This window comes from Zonotrichia albicollis, chromosome Z (assembly GCF_047830755.1).
Source record: "Zonotrichia albicollis isolate bZonAlb1 chromosome Z, bZonAlb1.hap1, whole genome shotgun sequence".
Taxonomy (NCBI): Eukaryota; Metazoa; Chordata; class Aves; order Passeriformes; family Passerellidae; genus Zonotrichia; species Zonotrichia albicollis.
Window position 1 is genome coordinate 18,169,862 of NC_133860.1, and position 23,294 is coordinate 18,193,155.

The 23,294-nt window shown below is 39.8% G+C and overlaps 1 protein-coding gene across 3 annotated transcripts in view; it reads right to left on the bottom strand.

Moving 5' to 3' along the window:
• Positions 1 to 22,372, bottom strand: part of RANBP3L (RAN binding protein 3 like) — a 33,358-nt gene extending 10,986 nt beyond the window's left edge. The window contains exons 1-10 of one of the 3 annotated variants that reach the window (XM_074532666.1): positions 21,887 to 22,372; positions 12,004 to 12,062; positions 11,707 to 11,743; positions 11,045 to 11,122; positions 9,940 to 10,014; positions 8,037 to 8,111; positions 7,292 to 7,416; positions 6,636 to 6,739; positions 2,493 to 2,613; positions 1,016 to 1,115 (exon numbers count right to left, since the gene is read on the bottom strand). In XM_074532666.1, coding sequence (XP_074388767.1) covers positions 1,016 to 1,115; positions 2,493 to 2,613; positions 6,636 to 6,739; positions 7,292 to 7,416; positions 8,037 to 8,111; positions 9,940 to 10,014; positions 11,045 to 11,122; positions 11,707 to 11,743; positions 12,004 to 12,062; positions 21,887 to 22,130 — 1,018 coding nt within the window. In that variant the 5' untranslated portion in view covers positions 22,131 to 22,372. The remainder of the gene's footprint in view (positions 1 to 1,015; positions 1,116 to 2,492; positions 2,614 to 6,635; positions 6,740 to 7,291; positions 7,417 to 8,036; positions 8,112 to 9,939; positions 10,015 to 11,044; positions 11,123 to 11,706; positions 11,744 to 12,003; positions 12,063 to 21,886) is intronic. The other 2 variants (XM_074532664.1, XM_014268331.3) reach the window with 2 other exon arrangements.
• Between the last annotated feature and the right edge of the window lie 922 nt (positions 22,373 to 23,294).

The window sequence follows — 23,294 nt, forward strand, 5'->3', positions numbered from 1 at the left end:
GGAATAGTTTTAGGATAACAAAACTAGTACAGGTCACACAGGAAGTGACCTCAGTAATACCTCTGGTATCTCACATTGTTTAGTGTTATTAATAAGTTTTTGGCCAAAGGAACAAACATTAGAGGAAAAGGCAGGAATACAAAATACCTCACTAAAAAGGCTTTTACAGAATTGAACAGGGCTGTTTATAGTTGCAGAGGTCTGTCCCCAGGGAGAAACAGGAACAATCAGAAACAAGGCCTAAATATTTAGAAGCTGATTTTCCAAATTAAACTCATCTGATATATTGTTATACCAAGTATACCTATCCCAATACTCAGAATAATAATACATTTATAATGAATATTTAACAGGAACAGAGAAGGACAATATTTGAAAGGAACAACATTATTACAAAGCTCTGTATCTTCGCATAATCTATACACATGTTCTGAGGGGTTTATATTTAGAATTTTTTACTTATAAGAATGCTTACACAAATCATAGGGTCTAATACATCTGTTAGTAAAGAGGAGGGCAGAATTTATCAAGAAGGCTCACAACAGGGGCCTGCTGGGGACTCCCTCACAGCCTAGGTTTACATGGCTTGCTTCGTAGAAATCTCACACCAGAGTCACAAAGAAACCCTGAAATATGTCTATTTTGAACTTTCAGTCCCACAATTATAATCTAAAATAACAAAGTAATTGATATGAGAATTTGAAAAATGCAAGCAGCAGACAGCCTAAAATTTTAATTCAGCGATGTCCACAAGGCATTCATAAAGGTCACTGCATTTTTCTTCAGACAATAAATAATAATCTGTAATAAATAATAATAGTTTGTAACATTTTCTCGAGTTAGTCCAGTTCACATGTCATAAAACAAACTCTGCCTGCTTTCTGAAAATAGATTTTGGCATACTCATGACTGGGTATCTTGAGAATAGTATTGACCACCACTTATGTGACATCCTCTAAAATACAGTGAGATATAACAATAAAGCCAACTGTGCTTGTTTGCTGAGTATGCTTACTTGTTTGTGGCCTGACATGAGAAGATCCTGTGGACATGGACGTTATTTCTCCTTTGTGTAAATCAGCTTCATTGCACAGCTTGGGATGCTTCTCAGGACTCTAGAAAAACACAGGGGAAATAAGAACTCCTATTTTAAAAAATGGCTATGTTAATTTATATCAAGTAGAATATTGAATAATGATAGTATGTTAGGCTGAAGGCAACCAATTTTAATAGCTTCAGAGTAAAAGTAGCCCACATGATACAATTTCAGTCTCTAGAGGAAGTAATATTACTATCATAGAATCAGTACATCTTTCTTCCTTCGAGAAGAATGACATCTTCGTGTGGATCCTGGACTAGTATTTAAATCCAATGAATAATTTAGGTGTTAAGGTACTGGTTTATTTCTAGTTCAAGCCCATAAGTTCCCAGAAGAGTAGTAGAGAATGCCCAGACACCACAAACTTAACCTCAGGAGACTTAAAAATTTCTATCACCTTCAGTTTTGCAGTTAAATTTTCTTAGTCATGTCTAAATAAATGCTTGTGGCTCCTGACAATGCTCAGTGTCTCAACTCATACCTTATAAAAGAATCTTGGCCAGAAGACATCCCAAACCTATGGTTGCCAAGCTTTTTACCTGGCAGATAAGCATACAGTTTTCATCCTACTTCAACTGAAAACTGAATTTCAAATCTCAGCTTCAGAACCACTTTTTTGTCCTAGAGTCCTTCAGGGCATAAGCTGCCTCACAAGCATGCACAATATGCTTTAACACGGATACTCTCTAAGGTGTCAAAGTTTTCCTTCATACTTATTTATCACAGAATCACAGGATGGTTTAGGTTGAAAGGGGCCTTAAAAATCATCTGGTTCCAGCTTCTCTGCCATGGGAAGGAACACCTTTAATTAGACCAGGTTGCTCAGAGCCCTATCCAGCTCGGCCTTGGATGGTCATCCTGGATGACCTCCAGGGATGGGGCCTCCACAGCATTTCTAGGCATATGTTTTACAGTGGTCTCACCTCCTCAAAGAGAATAATTTCTTCCTAATAGCAAACCCAAACCTACTGTCCTTCAGTTTGAAGCTGTTTCCCCTTGTCCTGTCACTCCTGTGAACAGTCTCTTCAGCTTTCTTGTCGGCTTCCTTTCAGGAAGGGAACCCATCCAACCTCTTACAGTTACTATGGAAGTTATTTGAGCAGCAGGAACCACCACATTGTTTTATCTTATGTTGAGGGTGTTCCACTTTACATGGAAGAGATAAAAACCTCTTTTTCAAGTAAAAATCCAGGAGTGCATATTGGTAGGCATTAGTAATTAAAGAACCTGCCTAGGGTGGTGAAGATAGGAATGCCTACTCCTCCAGCAGCACATCCTTAGATATTTTCTCCTCAAGAGACATTGGAACCATAATTACTCACATCTTTAAAAGAAGGATGACCTAAAAAGAACCAATATCTGAAAAAGTAATCGCACTCTTAAGTACACTAACCTTGATAAAAGGTCTTCCAACATGTGCAGATCCAACCAAAACTCTTTCAACCATGTTTTCCCCAAACACAAAATCTGAATTGCTGCTGTTTTCTACACTTCTTTCTTTAAGCAACTGACTTCTGTGGGGACAAAATAACAGAAGAATGTGATTCACCACATTTAAAGCGCTGTAAAGATTCACCACACCTAACATTAAAGAAAAACTTTAAAGAGTAATCACCTAAGTAATCAGATAAATTCTTTAAGAGAATTTGAGAATATTCTCTATGGAAAATTCCACAAAAGGAACAGAGTATCACAGTGAATTTCATTAAGATTATTGAGGCCATTCCTTAGGACGAAAGAACAAGCAGCAAAACAGCATACCACTTCTCCGCATGGAAGTGTCTTACTCCAGAAATTTTAATGAGTTGCTTTAGTTTCCTTTTGCTCCTCCAAAGGACTACCAACAATTAACACCTGTCCTTTCAAGTTCTCCACTACTGTGCAGAATAATGTACACTTTGGTGCCTTATAGGCATTCCTTCATCATCCTCATGTTTTGGAAGTGCAGGAAGGCAATGTATTCACATACACACACAAATACTGAAAAAATGTACAGATTTGATAGCAGAATGCTTAAGATGAGGTGTGAGTAAAACAGGAGGGAAAAGTGTTCCGATTTTTCAATTACCTGTTCCAGAGATATATGTAAGATGAGAAGCAAACTCAATACTTGCAATCCTTTGGTACTGGCCAGCTATATTTTAGAGATTACATTCAAGAGTATTCTATACAAGTAGAATTGTGATTGGACTTGCTAATTACATAGCAAATTTAAATTAACAGGGTTCTTTTTTTGCAAAAGTCACTAGAAAAATCCTTGTAAACTCCTTTATGTGGAAGTTGTTCCTGCTGCTGGTTTGGTTTTGGTTTTGATTTGTTTGGTTTTGTTCTTTTTATGAAAGGGTTGTACATTGTTTGTGCTTTCTGTAGAGCTTAATCCTGCACGTCTTACTGGCATAGGCAAAACCATGCAAGTTATTTTCACTTTCTGTTCCAGAAGGATGACTTGGCATAAAGGCAGCCTGATACTGTGTCACAAGTGGTGCATTCTTCAGCACCACTCACTTCTGTTTCACAGTATTTATCACCCTCGGGAGGGCTTAACATAACATATGTCATGTACAGGATATTCCTGTTAATTAGCTGGGTTTGTTGGCAGAACTTTGATGATTTCCTCTAAAATAGTTTCTCTGTTCACAACTACAGTGCACTTAAAACCTCTTCAAGGATGAAGGGCTTACCGAGTACTACCTCTCTCCATCTTTTTTAATGAATAAAATACTCCTTAGCATTCTTATGCTTGATGTGTTTCTAAGACAACACATTTGCTAGAAGCAAAACAGAGAAATCAGTAAATACTTGTTTTTTCAGCCTTTAAAGCTTCTATGCATGTTCTGGGCCATGAACAGGAAATCTGAAGTGTGTTAATGAGTTTTTTATTCTTAAACACATTCCTCACTAAAATTCACTGGAATGTGACCAATTTCCATACTGATTCCATTTCAAATGCTACTTCTAGGCTGTTCCAATAGCAGCTTAAGGACAGCACCACAAAAGAGCTAAAAAAACCCAAGAATTAGAGGCTTATTTCTAAGAAAAAATGTAGGAAATTGTTTTGATTATATTCAGAAATGTAAGAAAAATTAATCAATGCAATCAGTTCTCTTTTAAGAGAAAGTTAACTGGAAGTGCCAGCCTTAAAATGTTATTAAAACCTCAATAGCCTTATGTTGCTGTATGGCAAGAACAAAGTGTTCTTGCCAGGGATGCATTGTCAGGGATGCAAAGTGTTCTTGCCCCAGGGATGGCATTTGTCATGGAGATACAAAACACAGTCCCTGATATCAGGGAATGATCACTAACAATGAACAATTGGAGGAGAAATATGGATCGAGTACTCAGATGGGATTATGAGGGGAATGATTCAGGTACTGGCCTTCTCAGAGTGTCCAAAAAGGAACTGAGTAGCTGCCAGTTCCAGTGCTGGCCTCAAACCCTTTCAGGTATATAAGCAAATCCTTGTGCAAAGTTGAGTTGCTGTGAGTGCAAGCCTGTATTTTCCCACTGTTGTATTTCTGTCACTTGTGACACAAGTTTTCCAAGCTTTTCATCAGAATCAACAAACTGGAATTTTTTCCTTTGCAGTTTATTGTTATAGTCAGCCCAGGAAATGAAAATTAGTGGTTTCATGGAACATGGACAGCTGCAGCAACTGCAGGGGGATAACAAGGTATTTTCACTCACTTCTCCACAGAATCATATAACGGATAGATGAAGATGTGGAAGAGGAGCAAAAGTGAGAGAGAGCAAAGCAATCTCTGCATTTTATTTTATAAATAAATGTCAACAGTTATGCCTTGGTTGGAAATTAAAAGCAAACCTAAAAAGTTGTTTTCTTAGCAATGAGGTCTGGCTGCAATGTTCACTTACTGTTCAGCATGTATACAGAGTTTAATAAAGTAATTTGCTTCTTATTGATGAGAAAACAGCAATGCCAGAAAGATTTTACCTAAGTATTTTACAGCATCAGTCACTTAATATGGATGAGAAGAATGGCACTTACATCCTTCTGCAATCTCAGAATAGCAGTAGGCACCTGGTAGTATTTAAATTAGTTTTCAACTGTCAAAGGAACCAACATTTACCATGATTATGATAGAACTACTCTGTTGTGATATTCTAGAATTCATGAGGCCCAAACACCCCAAGCATGGTGTTTGTGAAAAAAAAAAAAAAAAAGACAAGAGAAAGAAATATCACAAGTACCTTTAAGTTAACTTGTTGGCACTGAATCACTGTGTTGCATTTCTCTACTTCACAGGAGAAAGTCACTCACCAATCTTTTCCTAGATACTATGCAGCTGACAGAAGGTAAATAAATTTAAATTTAAAGTACCAACAGCAGCTGATTTAGCTTTTCTTACATGCATTACCATCATTCAGATTCTCCTAAAAACCCATTGTGCTCTGTGGCTGCATGTTGTCCCCAGAGGGCATCACAACAGCATTAAATGTAATAGAAAAGGTTAGTTCTTCCAAAATCACAGGAAGCGTCTGCCCTCTAATGATTCTAATGGTTCTTTTTTTTGATAGGAATTAAGAATCTATGTTGTTCGTGCATCTAAACTCCCTTGCCTCCTCAGAACCCTGGCACTGTGCATCACAACCTTTATCTGTGGTCCATCTAGCCCTGGCACAGACTCCTTTGCAATTTACATATTCTATGCCCTCCTTGGGTAGGAGAGGGAATTAGGTAGCATTAGAAATCTATTATCTGTGGCCCTAGCAATTTTGAAAAGTCATTCTCTCATCAAAAGTGATACCAGGTGTATTCCTGATGCTCACAATTTCCAGGTTAAAAACCCTCATCAAGATCAGCAAGCAGTATTAATACATGAGACAACCAGAGACCTAGAGTTCTCATGAGTCAGTCCCCAGAGAGAGGTAATAGCCCACTTTTGCACAAGTATGGCTTCTTCTCAGTGCTGGCCTTGAACCCTTTCTGTTTCCCAAGCAAAACCTTGTGCAAAGCTGAACACATGACCAGAAGCCAGTGTTTTCCCAGCACTGTATTTCTGTCACATATGACACAAGTTTTCCAAGATTTTAGTTAGAATCAGATTAATCTCCAAGAATGGGGCTCTTTCCATCACATACAGTGTCAAGAGGATGGGGAAGCATCCTACTCCACGGACATCAGCCTCCTCACAGAAATTCTGAAGTCTGTGCTGCACAAAAATGCCAGCCTATCACAGTCACCACAGACAGCTTCTCGTGCCAGAAGTTCTGCTTTGTGAATGAAAGTAGAGCATCAATTGCAGCATTCACCTGGTATTCCAAATCAACTCTGTATTTTTTTCTTTATGCTTCTTGTGTCCAATATGCTGAAATATATTGGTTATTGCTCAAAAGAATGACATTTGGCCTATGAAACTCATGTGAATGGACACAAATCCTGGCACTGCACACAAACAGCAGAGAGCCTGTGTGGGTGCAGATTGCATGGGCTTAGTACCATGTTAGGCATGGATGATGAAAGGGCATGCCACCAGCCAAGTGACAAGATGATGCAGAAATATAATAAACAAAAACTTACTGTGTTTTTTGAGAGCTGGAAAGACTCATGGTAATAGATGACCCAATTGCTGTTTTGGAATTTACTGAATTCTCAGTGGATGAATAAGAGCTGTCTTCAGATAGCTAGGAATAATAAAATCAAATTGATTAATTACAGCTAGTATATTTTCTGCTATTAACAGATCTGCTAGAATCCAGAGTCACTAAGGTATAAAGATACACAGACACATAAAGATATGGATAATAGATGTTGTAGTTGGCAGAGCTTCCTCCAGCTGGGTACTAAACCAGAGCCCTCAATTAAAATACTAAAATCTCACTTTCTAAATAAACAAAATCCAAAACACCCAAAGCTGATTTTCTGACAGAACCCTCATATCAGAAAGGTAAGACAGTCTGCAGAGAAGAGATAATTTTTCAAACACAGTCAGCATGAGTTTAACATTTCATATCATGTTAATGATACAGTAATTCCACTGAAACTTAAATGGGAACTTTCTTGAAAATAATGCATTCTTTAATGCGTGATTAATTAATTGCATAAATAAGTAATTAATTAATTGCTTTAAAACAGCACTGGTTTGTTTGGTGTTTGGTTTTGATTGTTTTGAGTGTTTCTGTTTGTTTGGTTTTTTTCCTTAATTGGAGTTCCAGTAAAATTATTTTTCTTTTTACCTGAACACATGCTTCTTTCTTAGTCATTAGAGATACTACAGGAATTTCAGGACAGGTCAGGACTTGTGGGGGCTGTAAAGTGGCAGGTCTAATGACATTCCACAATTGACTTGGTGACAAGGATCCTTGCAAAATACAAAGACAAATATTTAAACATACACTTTTTCTTCACATCTAATTCATACCTTTATGTCTTGCCTCTTAACTGAAACTTTCAAAACATTTACAAATAATATTTACTGTTTGCTTCATTTTGTGAAAAATTGTAATGGTTTCTAAAATACACAACTCTGAAGTGAAAACAATGTGTTATCCTATCAGGATAAAAAAGTAATGTTATGTACATAAACATTTTATTTGTAATTACAAAATATATTTGTATTTATATATTTAAGTACATTTTTGTACTTATATTTATTGCTTTGTTTTAGGTATGTCTTCTGGCATTTCAGATTTAATTCTCAGCCTCAGATGCCAAAAGGTTTCTTCACTGCCTTCTCCAGAAGCAGAGGTAAAATGTGAAATGTGAAATTTTACTATGGAAGGTTACATTCAGTCCACTCAGGAAATAAGTAGTCAGAGCAGATGGTGAGACCAGAGTTCATAGGACATTTACACTGTCAAACAATAAGTTATGAACTGCATAAAGATACCTAGCTATCATTCAGTATGGAAAAGAGCTGTTCTTTTTTTGTATTCATATTTTTGTGGAGCTACAGTGAAAAAACATTTCAATGACAGTTACCTTCTCTTGGACTTTTGATGATGTCAGGATTTCTTTGAAGAAGAGCTGAGGTCATGAATATGTTATTCTTCTTTACTACAGAAAAGGAATTTACAATGAAATAATGAGTACATCCAAATTTTAACCATTAATTAATATTTCTGTATCCACTCCCTCTTTTGGTAGTACCTTAGCAATATTCCAGCATATTCATCTGGAAAAGATTGCCAAAATAAGTGTTACTGTCTCAGTTTTTACAGGTGGGCAGACTTTGGCACAAGAAAACAATAGATGTTTCTTGGCTATGTCATAGTCTTTTGGATGTTAATGAATGTTCATAATGGAAAATCTTTCTTCATCTTTTAAAACTGGTGTTCCTGTTTTGTAGAAACATTGAATGCTGGCAATATCTGGTCAAGTTCTGGGCATTTTTAAGACGATTAAGTGAGGCCCAAATACATAGAAATAAATAAATAGCAAATAAATGTACCCCGCCCTGCTCTGCGAGAAGAGTTAGTAGAACAATGGCAGTGCACTATTGACGCTTTCACCGTTTTAATAAAGATATCAAACACCAGTGAGAAGGTGATGGCAACCATGCTGTAAAAGCCTAGGAGGTAAGGGGGATAATTTGTATGTCACTGATATCCAAATAGCTGTTGGGCCAACCAAGGACTTCTGGTAGCAACCCACTGTGAGAAAGTGCAGGATGTGGCTGCAGAGGGTACCTACACAGGTAGGGCAGCACTTTTCCAGGACAACCATAAGCACAACACAGCACAGCACAGCAGGAATGAGGCCAAGATGTGGGCATGGGCTGTAGGGCCCTCCAGACCACCCCAAGGCTTCTGACCCATTTCCAGAAAGAATGAACTGCACATGAGAACTGATTGCATAAAAAAAGAGAAACTCATCTCCAGGGCGGGGAAACCATTCTACATAAAAGTACCCTGTGAAGCCCAGGTGTGTGCCCCAGGATCCTGGACATGCCTTCAGCCAGACCAGTGCTGATACTGGAACCAGGACTGATAATCTCTCTTTCTCTCTTTCTTGCTTTCTCTCTTCTCCTCTTTAATCCTCTTTAAATCTCTCTCTTCCCTTTCACCCTAACCCTTCATCCAAAACCCATCATGTGGTTACAATAAGAGATCACGACTTATACCAGTTTTCATGCTTAGTGTGTAATTTACCAGTAAAACTTTTTAAGCTTTTGCAGAACCTCTGACTTTTGTCATTCCTTTCCCCTGTGAACACCCCAGATTTGTAAATCTTGGGTGCTGCCTTACCCTTAAGGGTGCGATGCCACACATGTACCATGTCGTGTAGAATGGCACAACTGATACAATACATACAATCACCACTTTTTCATTGCAAAAGTGTGTTTTGCTGCTCGTAAAATGCTGGGGACTCTTAACATTGTTTAGAAATCCTCTATGCCAGTGTCTGTCAAGAACCTGTCTCTGGTAACAGACATAGGCTAGGATTTGAGACCACTCCATCTTTCCTGTTAGTGCTAAGAGAGGGAGGATATTCCCTGGATCCCTGGTTAGGTGGAAGACAGGCTCCTAGGACAGAAAGTTATATTCCTGTAGAAGCCATCACCACTGTATTGCAAGCAAACTATTAATGTAATCACCATAATTTCATTTTGGTTTTTTAAGTATTATTTGTATCACATTCTTTAAATGCAAGCTTTTAAATTATTCAAAGATTCCACCCCTGCCCCAGAGGATTCCCCAACTATGAAAAAGAAACTTATCTTCTACTGAAATACCTGTCCTTCTTATAAAACAATCATTTCTGCCATCTAAATATCAGATTAGTCCAAACACACTTCAGCTTTTCTTGCAGGAAAAGCATTTCCGCACACATCTTTATTTTGCCTAATACTTGCTTTTGTACATAAATATTTATTTTTATTTACCTGCCTGGGAGGGAGGGAAAGTAGGAAGGATGTTACATGAAGATGATCTCCCTCTTTGCTGTGTGAGAGCTGTATCTAAAAGAATAAGAGAATAAATTATCACTTGTTTGGAGAATAAAAAAGACAAGTTTTAGGGTTAGCCAGGCTGATTTCATGCTTTCATTGACAGTAGAATAAATTGTTGTCTGCTACCCACCATCTTTCTGAAGCAGATTGTTAGGTTATGTCTATGCTGCTGACCCCAGGATGTCTCTGAGGCCCAGGAGCACAGCCTGGCTCAGGCACACAGCTAACCCTCTCTGCATCAGCTCCTGGAGACTGCCAGGTTCAAAACAGAACCAGACAGTGACCTATCCCTTAAACAGTCTGGGCAGTCAAGAGGGAAAACACTCCAGCTTCCTCCTGCACTCTGCTTTTTTTTTTTTGGAATAGGCATGCCCTAAAATTTCTCACATATCTATTCCAGTTTAACTTTCAGAGTAAACCAAACTTAGCTTAAGTCCTGTTGGGTACATTTAGATGTGATTAAAAAAACCCCACACTGTACATATATTAATGCCTGAATTCAGAAGTACTTTTTGGTACCATCCATATGTTAAATCCAGATTGTGTAAAACAGATGAGTCCTTCTGCACAGTAGCCTCAGGGACTAGTGTTCATTTTCATGGAAACAATGCACAGTCCTTAATGAGCCGTCCCAGTCAGCTCAGGGCTGGATGGCAGGAGGGCCCTTCTGGAAACTGTCACATCTTAAAGGATTGCCTACGGAACAGTGATCTCTTCCAGAAGCCAGGGATATAATTCCTTTCCTGACCTCTCCTCCCTTAACTGTGTGAGCAATTCAGAAAAATTATCTTAAATTTATGGATTTTTCACTACTTTATGTAATATTATGTAAGTATGGAAAAAATAATGTATTTTAAATTAAAAACATGTTCATTGGAAACTACCAGCAAGTATCAATGTTTAAGTTTTCATGACCTGCAGCATGCTTACAATGAAGAAACACGTCTTAGGTGGGAGAATTAATTCTTTTCAGATTAATTCTTTGCCAGATGAGAATACAGAACTCCAATCAAAACATGACTGGAGGTAAATGTCATACCAGTGTTAGACTGAGAGTCAGACTTCTGGAAAGTCAAAGATGATGATCTTGCACGTTTTCTGGAACAACTAATGAAATCTAGAGAAAAGAAAATATAATGTAATTGGCAGGAGGCATCAGCACAATGTTGTAATACTGAATTAAAACCTGAACAAAATAAACTCTAGGAGGGACTTAGAGAACAGCTTTAAGGCAGTACCTAAGAGCAGGAGGGCTGTGGAATCTAAGTTAATACCTGTCACAAAGCCCTGGGGAATCTTTATTTCTGTTAAGTTCAGGGAACCCAAAGCAAGCACTTTGAATTAGTGCATAGCCCATGGGCTCAGAAAACATTAAGAATGAGGAGCTACGTTATAACATTACCCAAGCAAACAGAAAAAGACAGTTAGGACTTCATACAGATGAATACACTTGGTCAATTTTCAGGGCTTCTGGAGCTTGTCTTTCTGGTAAATATGAGAGGTAAGATGGAAGAACTTGAGGGAAGACAGGGACATGTATATTAGGACAGAGTAGGTGGCTCTACAACCCACAAAATCTTAGTCCGGTAACTGGTATTTGCCCCTGCTCCTAGAAAGAGTCCAAACACTGTTTTCACAGAAAATAGGCAGACCTATGAATCACTCGTTTATATTATGCTGTTTCAGTGAGGTGGTGATTACCATTTTCAGCTTGGCAAACTGGGTCTTCTGCAGGCCGCTGGAAAAACAATAAGCATGGAAAGGTCAGTGAAATAGAACAATCATTTTCTAGACAGAGACATGAAGTATAACAGTCCAGCATATATGCATTAAGTCTTGTTTCTGTTTTCTATTCTTCCTTGTTCTATTTTCAGACCATTTATTACAATTGTTAAGCAGGACTAAAATCTTATCCTGCTGCCAGGGTAATTGTCTACAGAATCCCTATTTCTCACCAATTTTTATCAATAATGAAAAAGGGGAAAAAAGGCTTTTTACCTTCAAAGAACAATCCTTCTTCTCAAAAACAAATGTTGGCTGGGCAAGCACTGATTTCTCTGGAAAAGAGAAGAGATAGTTTTCAATAACAATTCCATAATAGTATTTAAAAATTAGAGCTTTGAAAATGCTGTGCGATAACAAACAGGACTTTATCCTTTTGTTACAAAGGAAGAAACTAAAAAGATGCAGTAATGTACAGTATAGTACATTAAGAAAAGCAAAGCTAAAATCCCCAAATCTGAGTATGAGTTTTGCCTAACTACATGGCATGGGATTTGGCCTCATATTTTTAGTATTTATCTTTTTCAAAAAAAAAAAAAAAAAGTGCTTTAACCTTTAAAGAAACATCTGCCATCCTTTAAGAACAAGGGTGAACGGCATCTTTGCGTAGCAGAAAAGAGCAAGGATGTGAAATGTACACTATCCTAAAGGAAGGAAAACAAGAGAATGTATTACACTTTCAGCTACATTCATACATTTTGCTCTTTAAGCTTCAGGAAGGTGGATGTCTAGGGTTAGTTTTCATGAGTGTGTATGCTAAATAAACATATGGAATTCTATAGAGCTAATTTTAGTCTCAGCATACCTCTGCATCTCTTAGACATAACTAAAAATATCTTGGATCTATGCTCTTTTTTTTCTATGAAATATTTTTCTGCTTACATTTGCCTCACATCACAGTTTATGTTGATTTAGGGTTCACTACTTCTACATCTCATACAACTTCTTCAGGCTGTTTACTTTGTTAGGCTTGTGGCCTTCACAGCCAGTGCAACTCTAATGGACTAAATTTGGTTGTCAGTGTAAAAGAAAAAGCTGTTTTCACCAGCACTACTGATTAATGACACATTTATTATATGAATTAATGACACATTTATCATATGAATTAAGGGCACAATTAATGGGCAAAAAAGCAGGCACAAACAGATCTTTTTTTTAAAGACCACTCCATACAGGACTCATCTCATTCTAGCTTGATACATCTGACATGTGCAGTAAATGGAAACAATCAGCTTCTGGCTATGAGCATATTTTAGCTGTGTGCTTTCGATGACAAATGGAAAGCTAAATGCATGTATTTCTCTCCATGGCTGATAAGTACAGAGTTCAGACTAGGGTGACTGCTGAGCTATTTCACTGGCCTCTGGCCAGAGAAATCTCACACTTGGTGCCTTGTTAGCTGACATTTGACAGAATATTTACTACATACACAACATTTTTGTAAAACTCTTTTCCTCTGTTACCTCTTTAACAAAAACATCCAAGTGAAAATATGTAGATAGGTATTTTTATCTAGAATTACACACCTATCTGTGACCAAACAACTGGAGCTTTAGTATCAATTACTCAAAGGTTTAATAATGCAAACATCAACCTATCATGGAAGAGTTAAAATTACTACACCAAAAATGTATTCAACTATCAAGAAAAAAGTAAACATTGTTAAAATAAATGCCCCTGTATGCAAACAGGGGCAAGGAGCATGAAACTTTCACTCAAACCCAGGGATATACAGACAGAGGAAGAACTACTACAGTTTTGCTGTTGATAATTTTATTTTTACTTGGGCATTGTGTGTGTGTAAAGGACAGGATTTAACAAATTTAGCATGCTTCGCAATGAAAGCCTATTTCTTCCTTAACAGAAAAAGCAGAAAAAAGTTCACATTGTTCCACTGAAATAAAGATAACTCTCTGTCATTGAAAGTTGAAGAAAAATTCCATAATCTGGTTGCAGCTAGGGGGTCAATGACATGGCACAACACGAAGCAATTCCACTTCTATTCACTAGAGGGGAGTGGCACACATGAACAACAGTATTTCACTTAAATATTATTTTTTTGAAGAGAATAGGCTTTTTTCTGTCCCCTTAAAAACAAACAAAAAGCCCAAAACTGGCATTCTTATTGAATTAAGGAAAAATATGAAAAGTAAAGAGTAACTGCAGAAACCTTCATACTCTTCTCAGTAATCCTCAAGCTCAGAAGCTTGCACTATTTTTAAAGATACATTTTCTACTCCGAAGAACGGAATTAGAAAAGAGTGAACTGCTGTGAAGAAGCAATTGACTTTCTCTGACAGAGTTAACTTTTCCTAGACCTAAAAGGCTGTAGGGGATTTGAAGGAATTAAGAAAGCCCGCTACATTTGAAATAATGAGAAGATTACAATAATATTTTAAAACCCAAAAGAAGAAAAAAAAACCATAACTGCTTAATTACCAACAGAAACACATGAAGCTACGGCATAATGGTACCTTTCAAAGATAAATATCCGTATTTTAATATTGCAGTAAATATAAAGAATATATCCCAGCTACTGCTCTTGAGCCAAAGAGCTGCCTGTAGATTAAGTAAGAGGTTGCTGAGGCTGCCACAGTTATTTATAGTTTGTACAGTTCTATAATGCTTCTACTCCAGTCAAGAAAACCTTTTTGTAATTCCTGAAGCATACTCCACAAAGCTCATCAGTAAGATCTTCACTCCCCAATCAGGCTGTTCATAATAGAGTTTTAAAAATATATTTGTGTTAACTATATATGTATTCTAAGCATAAATCATTTCCATTTTCAGCTTCTCAGATATTCAGGCACAACACATCTGCAGCTGATCTCCAGAGAAAAAGACACCCAGAACTTCTTGTGGATGTAACACAAGGCCATCAAGGAGTTACCACAGTTGTGTTGATGTGGTAATTTTAACACTGATCTGTCCCTCTGCATTTCTCCCCTTCATTCCCTGCTCTGAGTCTGCCTCTGGCAGGGTGGCTGTGCTGGCTGCAAGAGAAGCGCCAGACTCAGCCACAGGAACAGGCAGCAGCCCCCAAGGCCAGGCACAGGCAAATGCACACAGAGGAACAGGAATGGGTGGGCTGGAGCCATCCTCCCTCATCAGCACCACCAGGACACAGACAGACATGGGCTGGCTAGTGCCTGCTTCAGACCGGGCCGCTCCAGTCCTCGGTAGCTTGGCACTAGTGGATAAAAGAGGCTGTTGGAAAAGTTACCAGAAAATAATGCCAAATGAGCTGCCTCTGGCTGCAAGGACTGGAATAATCCACCAGCCTCAGCCAAGAGTCCAGACACAGAACCTGTCTGCACATGAATAATCACCACAGACTGGGCTCTCTCTCTCTTGCTACAGTTCCCCTGAAGCTGCTGAATCAGAAATCTGTTTGCTGTACTCAAAGACCAAAACAGGCCCTGCCTGGAAGATGCATTAGAAACATTTCTTGGTCTGAGATTTCACCTGGATAGTGTCCCAGCTCCAGCCTCCTGTCTTGCACAGAAGCCCTATCAAATGTGCTCACACCTGAGCTACCTGACATGGAAGGTGCCCAGGTTGCAGGATGGAGACTGCATTCCATTTCAAAGAGCATTTTGGGAAAAAGTAAATGCTGGTTGATGCCTTAGGAGCACTAGCCAGAATAATATACAAGAAATAATGTAAAATCGCTTTCACCAGATTTGTTTGTATCCTAAAAGCCAGCATTGTCCATGAGATGTAAGAGTCTTTGCTGTGACATTCCACTCTCCACTTCCATTGCTATTGCCTGTTCCAAAGCTATTGAGACTTCACAAAATACATACATTAAAAAATAAGTGGGAAGCTGATGATTTTGAAAATTTTGTTCCATACTACCCTAAACACAGATAAATGATCCATAACCTTTGAGGGCTAAGTACACAGTGGAGAGAATATAAGCACCTATCTGTTTCTAATTTTCAGGCAGTACTACACCTGAAATTATGCCAAAAGCGGTGACAGTACTGTTTCTCTGTTCCTCTCAAAGAAATGCAAAACAATTCTCTCAAATCTTTCAGAATGTAAGATAGGACTTGTGATCTCAATACAAGTTGTTTATTTCTGATGTTGAAACAGTTAAATTTTATGTTTCCAATTTTTAAAAATTAAATCTGTTGCATCTTCATCATTAACAAACTGACCAGAAGACTGAAAATTCTTTAATTCATACCCATAGCAAAAACTTACACATTTTTTAAAGTAAAGACTGACCAGTTGCTTGGCAAGACTGAGCCCAGCAGTGGCAGCATCTCTGGGATAATGAATTTAGAAGGGCAAAAAAGTACTGCAGAAGGAGAATTGCAGCTGTGAGAGGAGTGCGAATGTGAGAGAGGAACAGCTCTGCACACACCAAGGTCAGTGAAGGAATAAGAGAGAATGTGGATAGTGAGGCAGCTGTGCCCCTGCAGGCCCTGCAGGCCCAGGGGGGAGCAGAGATTCCCCTGCAGCCCCTGGAGGAGCCACAGCAGAGCAGCTGGGTGTGCCTGAAGGAGGCTGGGAGCCCATGGGAAGCCCGTGCTGGAGCCGGCTCCTGGCAGGAGCTGTGGCCTGTGCAGAGAGCCCCTCACTGGAGTAGGCTCCTGGCAGGAGCTGTGGCCTGTGCAGAGAGCCGCTCACTGGAGCAGGCTCCTGGCAGGAGCTGTGGCCTGTGCAGAGCCCCTCACTGGAGCAGGCTCCTGGCAGGAGCTGTGGCCTGTGCAGAGAGCCCCTCACTGGAGCAGGCTCCTGGCAGGAGCTGTGGCCTGTGCAGGGAGCCCCTCACTGGAGCAGGCTCCTGGCAGGAGCTGTGGCCTGTGCAGGGAGCCCCTCACTGGAGCAGGTTCCTGGCAGGAGCTGTGGCCTGTGCAGGGAGCAGCCCCTCACTGGAGCAGGTTCCTGGCAGGAGCTGTGACCCCACTGTGGGCCCACACGGGATGAATTCATGGAAAATGACAGCCTGTGGAAGGGACTCAAGCCATAGAAGTTCATGGAGGAATGTCTCCTGTGGGAATGATCCTGAAGCAGGGGAAGAGTGTGAGGAGTCCCTCCTATGAGAAGGAAGAATTGGCAGACAAGGTGTGACAGAGCTGACCATAACCCCCATTGCCCATGCACCTGCCCAGTGAGAGGAGGCAGAGAAAGGAGGGAGTGAAGTTAAGGCTGTGAATGGTGGGAAGATTTTTTTTTTAAATAATTGGGTTTAGTTCTCACTAGCATATTCTAATTCAAATTTGACTGGTATTTTACTAAATTTACTTCCCCTCTTTTTCCTCTGATGGTAATTGCTGAGGGTTCTCTCCCTGTCCTTATCTCAACTCATGAGCCTTCCATAATTTTCTCTCCCCAGTCCAGCTGAGAGAGTGAAAGAGTGGTTTTGGAAACACCTAGCATTAAGCCAGGGTCAACATACCATAACATTAAATAAATAAAACAAAACAAAAAGGCAAATAATGGCACAAACCAAAACCAAACAGAAATCCCCTTCTTAATCAGAAAAAAACTTTCTCAAATAGAATATGATACTTGAAAATTGCATAATGTCCAAATAATTTCACTGACTTACAAAACCTTTAACTGCATCCAGTTTTTGCTTTACAGCATCCTAGTAAGTACTGCACAACACACCAAGGCTACACGACAATTTATTATTAGCTTATAATTTTATCCAATCAAATGATAAGGCCATGACATTGAATTATCAAGTTTCTGTGCTCTGATATGCTACAGCATATTTTGGAAGCTTTGCATGTTATTGCTATAATTTGCAAAAACAGAAGCAGAGACTCTGCTCTATTTTGATGCTACAGCTTAGATTGCTGGTTCCCACAGAACTCTAACCAAAAGAAATTAATATATTGATTCGTGAATCTATTGATTATTATTATAACAAATTCTTGCACATAAGACTGCCATTTTGATTGTTCCACATTTAAACTACCTCAATGAGAACATGTAATTTGGGAAGACGTTGAGAAGAAAAGTAGATTTAATGTCACTTCAGTTGCTGCATCCCCAGAAGTAGTTTTATGTCACTAAAGTGGTAAGGGAAAAAAAACACATGGAAAATCTTTGACTCTGTCACTAATGAATATGGGCTATGTACAGCTATTACTTGAAAAAACACTAAGTCAAAATTTTGTGGCAATATACATGAAAGAAAAGAAGCAACAATGGACTACCATTTTAGTGAGAGATATGGATTGAGAAATTTACATTGATAAATAAAATTGATAAAAAAATTTAATAAAATTAATTATTTTCACTATGCTAGATGATGATCTGTACATTAGTGACTTCAAGGAGCACCAGAGGTAAATTATGTAATAATATGACCAATTTTTATTCAAAATGCTGCAAAAACATAGAAAACTTATCAACACTTTAGACAGCAAAACTGCAACAGGCAGAAGAAAAATACATATAGTGAAAAAAAGAAACAAGTTAAATTTACAAAATATGCTCTCTAAGCTTGGGCTCACGTATAAATATACTTTCTGGCTTTTGATACAAAAGACATCTGTCAGTATTTCCAGTGATGGGCCATTTTCATCTAAAATTAGATGGAACTTAAAAAAAACTTTTGCCTTCTCTCAAGGAGAATTCAAGAACAGGATTTTCCAAACCCACAACAGAACCATAGTTTCTGGTTTTAAAATACTCATGGAAGTTCACAACATCAAATAGAGTCACTTCACAGCCAAGAGAAAGTGCCACAGTGCTGCCAGCCAGCATCTCGGGTCCCTCCGTGGCCCCTCTATGTAAGCCAGGCTTTCCTCTGCCAAAACTTACATATTTAAAACAGATGACATGAGGGGGTGTCCTCGAACTTCATGCAACCAACTTAATAAAATGGGTCAACTTAAAAGGACTACGAGAAAAGGCTTATGAAATTTCCCATTGCTGACCCTGAGTTACAGGTTGTTCCCAGAAGTGCTGGGCAGGTGAGCATTCCTATGGAATTCACACACACAGCTGGCAGCACCTTTGCAAAAACAGGTCACTAAGTAGAGCTCTAAATGTGGGCCTGGAAACCTTGGAAACCTACTTTCAGATTCTCATCTATTAGTCTTCATACTTTTGATTCTTCTTATGAACCATATTTAATCCTTTCTAAGACAACTGTCTTGAAAAATAAGATCAGTTTTAATACCATGACTGGGGATTTTCCAGGCAAGCTTACATAATTTTTTTTTTTTTGCAAGAGGCATTGTAATACAAGATTGATTGCTTCAATTTCCATCTACATCTATTATATGTACATGAGGGGTTTTATTTAATCTGTAAACACTAAATAAGAAATAAAAATAAGGTAATAAATCAAATTAAATTCTAATCAGGAGAGTTTCCCATACACAATGGTATCAGAGATGCATATACAACAACATACACCTTCAGTATCTTAGTCATAGTTCCAGACCTGTATGCTAATGGAAATTTTTCTTTTATGATACTCTTCTGAATGTCAGTGAATCAATAAATTTCCAACAATTCCTCATGAATCCTGATTTTCCAAATAACTTCAACAGAAATCGTTCTAAATAGTTAAAAAATATTTTGAGTATGGGTTAAAATAAAGTACTTCAAAACTCTTGAGATGAAATCTTTGACAAAGCTTTTTATTATTTGAAAAAAAAAGGGACCACCCATTGTTGTGAATTTTATTTCTAGAGAATTTAAACATGTATCACTGATATTTGGCCACTGGCTGTCCTTGCTGCAGGAGCAATTGTACTTCAGTGGCCCATGAAGAGACTGCTGGACACAGCACTGGGCTCTGTTCAAACACCCTGTAGTAAATATGAAGGGCACATTGCTTATCCTGGGTTCACACAGCATCCTGTAAATACAGTTTAGGGAAACCAATAAATAACTTCACACCTCCCTGTCTGGATCAGCAGAGAGTACATCATCAAAGTAGGGAGTTTCTGTTTTATTGCGCTCAGAAAGAATACAGTTCATGTAATTGACAATTTGCAAAATAAAACTCCTGAAGGAATTTTTCCTAGGACAGCTTTGCTACATTTTTGGGACTCCAATATTGCACACTCTTTGTTATAGAAATAGTTCATAACCCACATAAATAATTTCCCTGTCATCAGTGGCAGCAGTTATGAGAGCAAGGATTCTTCATGAGGGCACAGTCCTGCATAATCAGACTCTTAACATTTTAAGACATGTTCATCCTCTCCTAAGTCACTCTTTTCAATGCTACAAATTCTAAGCACAGATAGGGATTAGGGTGGAAAGGGTTCTTCTATCAAAAAAATTCCATCTAATGCCCCTAGCTCCCACTGTGGTTCATTGCATGCCATGTGAGAGATGAGATTTAAAATTTAAAATACTTCTCTTCAGCCATGGAAATTCAGGTGACAGCCTGTGGAAGTGTTTATAGATACAGCATATGTCACACCCACTCACCTCTGCAGAGCACACTTCTCATCTTTATCTGGGTATAACATAAACAGGCATTAAAATAGCAATAAAACTACCCTATCTCAGCAACATTGTTATTGAAGTTGGAGGGAGATGACCCACCTTGCGTTGGTCAGCCATCGACTCCACTTTATTCATCAATGAGTCATCTTTTATAACAGTGTTAATCAAGTTCATGCATATTGCAAAATCTGAGCTCACAACAGGTCAGAGATAACATACCAACCCCTCCTTATGTTTTCAATACCAAGATTTAGGTTCTCAAAATTATTCTTGCTTTCCCAAAACAGCCAAAGATAGAACATCCACTTGTTATGAGAAAGCTGCCTGAGAACTCTGATGTGCAAGGCTCTCAAGGCCTTCATGCTTGTCACTTTTACCTGTAGTTAAAAATAACCTGAGAACCTCTGCTGTTCACAGAAACAGGCTGTGAGAACCTGCTCCTCACAGCTGCCTTCTAGGCCATCCCTGAAAAAATCTCCAACACATTGTAACATAATTTCTGAGAAAAATGTAACCCAGTTGGCTTTATTTCAAACATTAGAGTGAAGAAAGTATTTTTGAGAGTCTCATCATTGGAGTGTTATTTTAGCAGCACTGCAAGCCCAGAAGTAACTGTGTCAGTAGACCAGCAGGACTGTGCCAAAAAGCGTAACCAAAAATTATTTTAGAAACACTGAAACATCCCACTGCTCAGAATTTTAATATATTGTAAAAGCCAGTAAAATACTCAATGCAAGAGCAATAAAATTCGTAGGCATAAAAACTGTTACCCTTTCCAGGGCATTGTACAAATTTAAATTTCATAAATCCCTGTGAGACAACACAGAAGTAACCCTCAGGGGGCTTGTGCAGAAACTGAACTGTACAGGTAATGAGGTCATGATCCACCAACACTCACACATCCATAAATTTCAGTGAGTAGGCTAGACTGTGTGCTCATTATTAAGCAAAAACTGAAAGGCTGGTCAACTGACAAATTAGCCCAACCTCTCTAAAATGTATCAGTCGTAACATCACGCTTATCCCTTGAAAGTCCTCTTGGTAATTTCGGTTCACTCATCAACCCCTGTAGTAAACAATGGTGGCATTATCTGCAAAAAGTCCTTAATATTAGCACTTTTTTCGTTATGCATCCTCATCAGTTTTTAATGATACTGATAAATGTTCTTAATTCATGGCTCTCCTCACTACCTAAATAGGGGATTTTGCTGTCCACTTCTGCAGACAGGCCTCAGTCTGAGGAGCTAGGGCAGGACAGTTTTGCTCCCAAGGTGCAGGGCACGTCAGGGCATGAATGTCCAGGAAAACGAGTGTTCCTTCCAGGTATGGCCAGAAATGCCAGTGCTATTCCCACCCATTGTCAGGCCCAGCAATTAGGAAAGCTGCAGAAAGCTCGAATGGCGGGGGAGTTAACACTGTCAGAAACACAGAGAGTCCACGTACACACATTTGGTAGTGTCCTTCGAGTAAAATATGAATTGGAGGTTTCCGACACATTACCAGTAAAAACAATGTAATAAAGCAGCACAGCCAGCCAAGCTCTTGTTTTGCATTACACACTGCACTGTTACCAACCAACACATTCTTTGTGTTTATCCCATTCCCAAAAAAACCCCGGGGGAACACAAGAGACACGCAAAAGACAACAGCTAACCAAACCTACCTGTAAAGCATTCCTCCTTGGGATCTAGCGTGCTGCCGCGGGAGCCTCGGCAGGGCCTGGGCATGGTCTGTTCTTGCAGGTGAGCAGCTCGGCGCGGAGCCCGGGGACCACCGGGCCACTCTCTTCTCTTGGGGAGGTCGGGCACCTTCGCAGCCCGCCGGGCTCTGTCACAGCAAGCGCAGGAGCACGGCGTGCCTGCACACAGAACATTCCCTTTGCGAGCGGGAATTGGCTCGTCTCTCATTATGAGGTCAGCATGAGTACCCTTTTATACACATCTCTCTCTATAGGTAATCAGACATGTTATATACGCCGGGGCCGGCTCTGTAAAGCTGCCCCCGAGCCGCTCGGGGCCGCGGGACGCCGGTGCGGGCGGGCGGCGCTTCCCGCAGTCGCACAGCGATGCAGCGGCGCCGGCAGCCGGCGGGGACAGCCCGGGGATGGAGCCCGGGGCCGGCTCCTCGCCCGCGGGGCGGGACATGGGAGGGGACTCGGGAGGAAAGCCGGGCACGGGAACGCGGGGAGGGAGAGAGGGCGGGCCAGGGAAGCTGTGCTGCCCGGGAGGTGCGGGGACTCGGTCACGGGTGAGCTCCCGTGAGTACTGTGCCTGCTGTGGGTTTGTTTTTTGGCTTTTTTGTTGCCAAAAAGAAGGTGAAATATCAGACAGGGTAGGCGAGCACCGCGGTGGTTCGCAGGCTGACGTGAACCAAGTGCAGCGTCAGCACAAAAAGGTGTTGCGGTCCCTCCTTGCAGACGCGCTGTGCCGCGAGGTCTAAAGCCTCGCCCGTGCGTCCTGCTGCTCTCTTAAATGGCAACAGCCCCAGATTCTTCAAGTGGGAGCGATTTCAGGCCATAACGTATTGCAGGCCTGGTGTCAAACTGCCTATAATCATAACAGTTCAAGACAAAAAGGCAGAAGCAGACTCATATGTCTTGTCTAATCTGGTGTCTTTGCACAGCCAATATCAAATGTTCCAAAGAAACAAAGAAAAAAGATGCAAGAAGTCCAAGAGCACACAGATGCTCCGTGGTTTTCCGTCATTAGAGACTCAGTGTGTGTTGGCATAACTTCTGAAGCGTGCCATTTAACCCTTCTGCAGAAGAATCAGAGAAACTTTTCGATTGGAAAATACTTCTAAGATCAAAGTCCTGCCTTAACCCAGCATTGCCAAGTTCCTCATTAAACCATGTCTCCAAGTACCACATCTAAACCTTTTTTACATACCTTCAGGGATGATGACTTTACCACTTCCTTTGGCAGCCTGTTCCAGCACCTGACAACCCTTTTGGTGAGGGAAATTTTCCTAATACACAATCTAAATCTCTCCTGGAGCAACTTGAGGCCCATTTCCTCTTGTCCTGTTGCTTGTCTGGAAGAAGAGGCCGAGCTCCACCTGGCTACACCCTC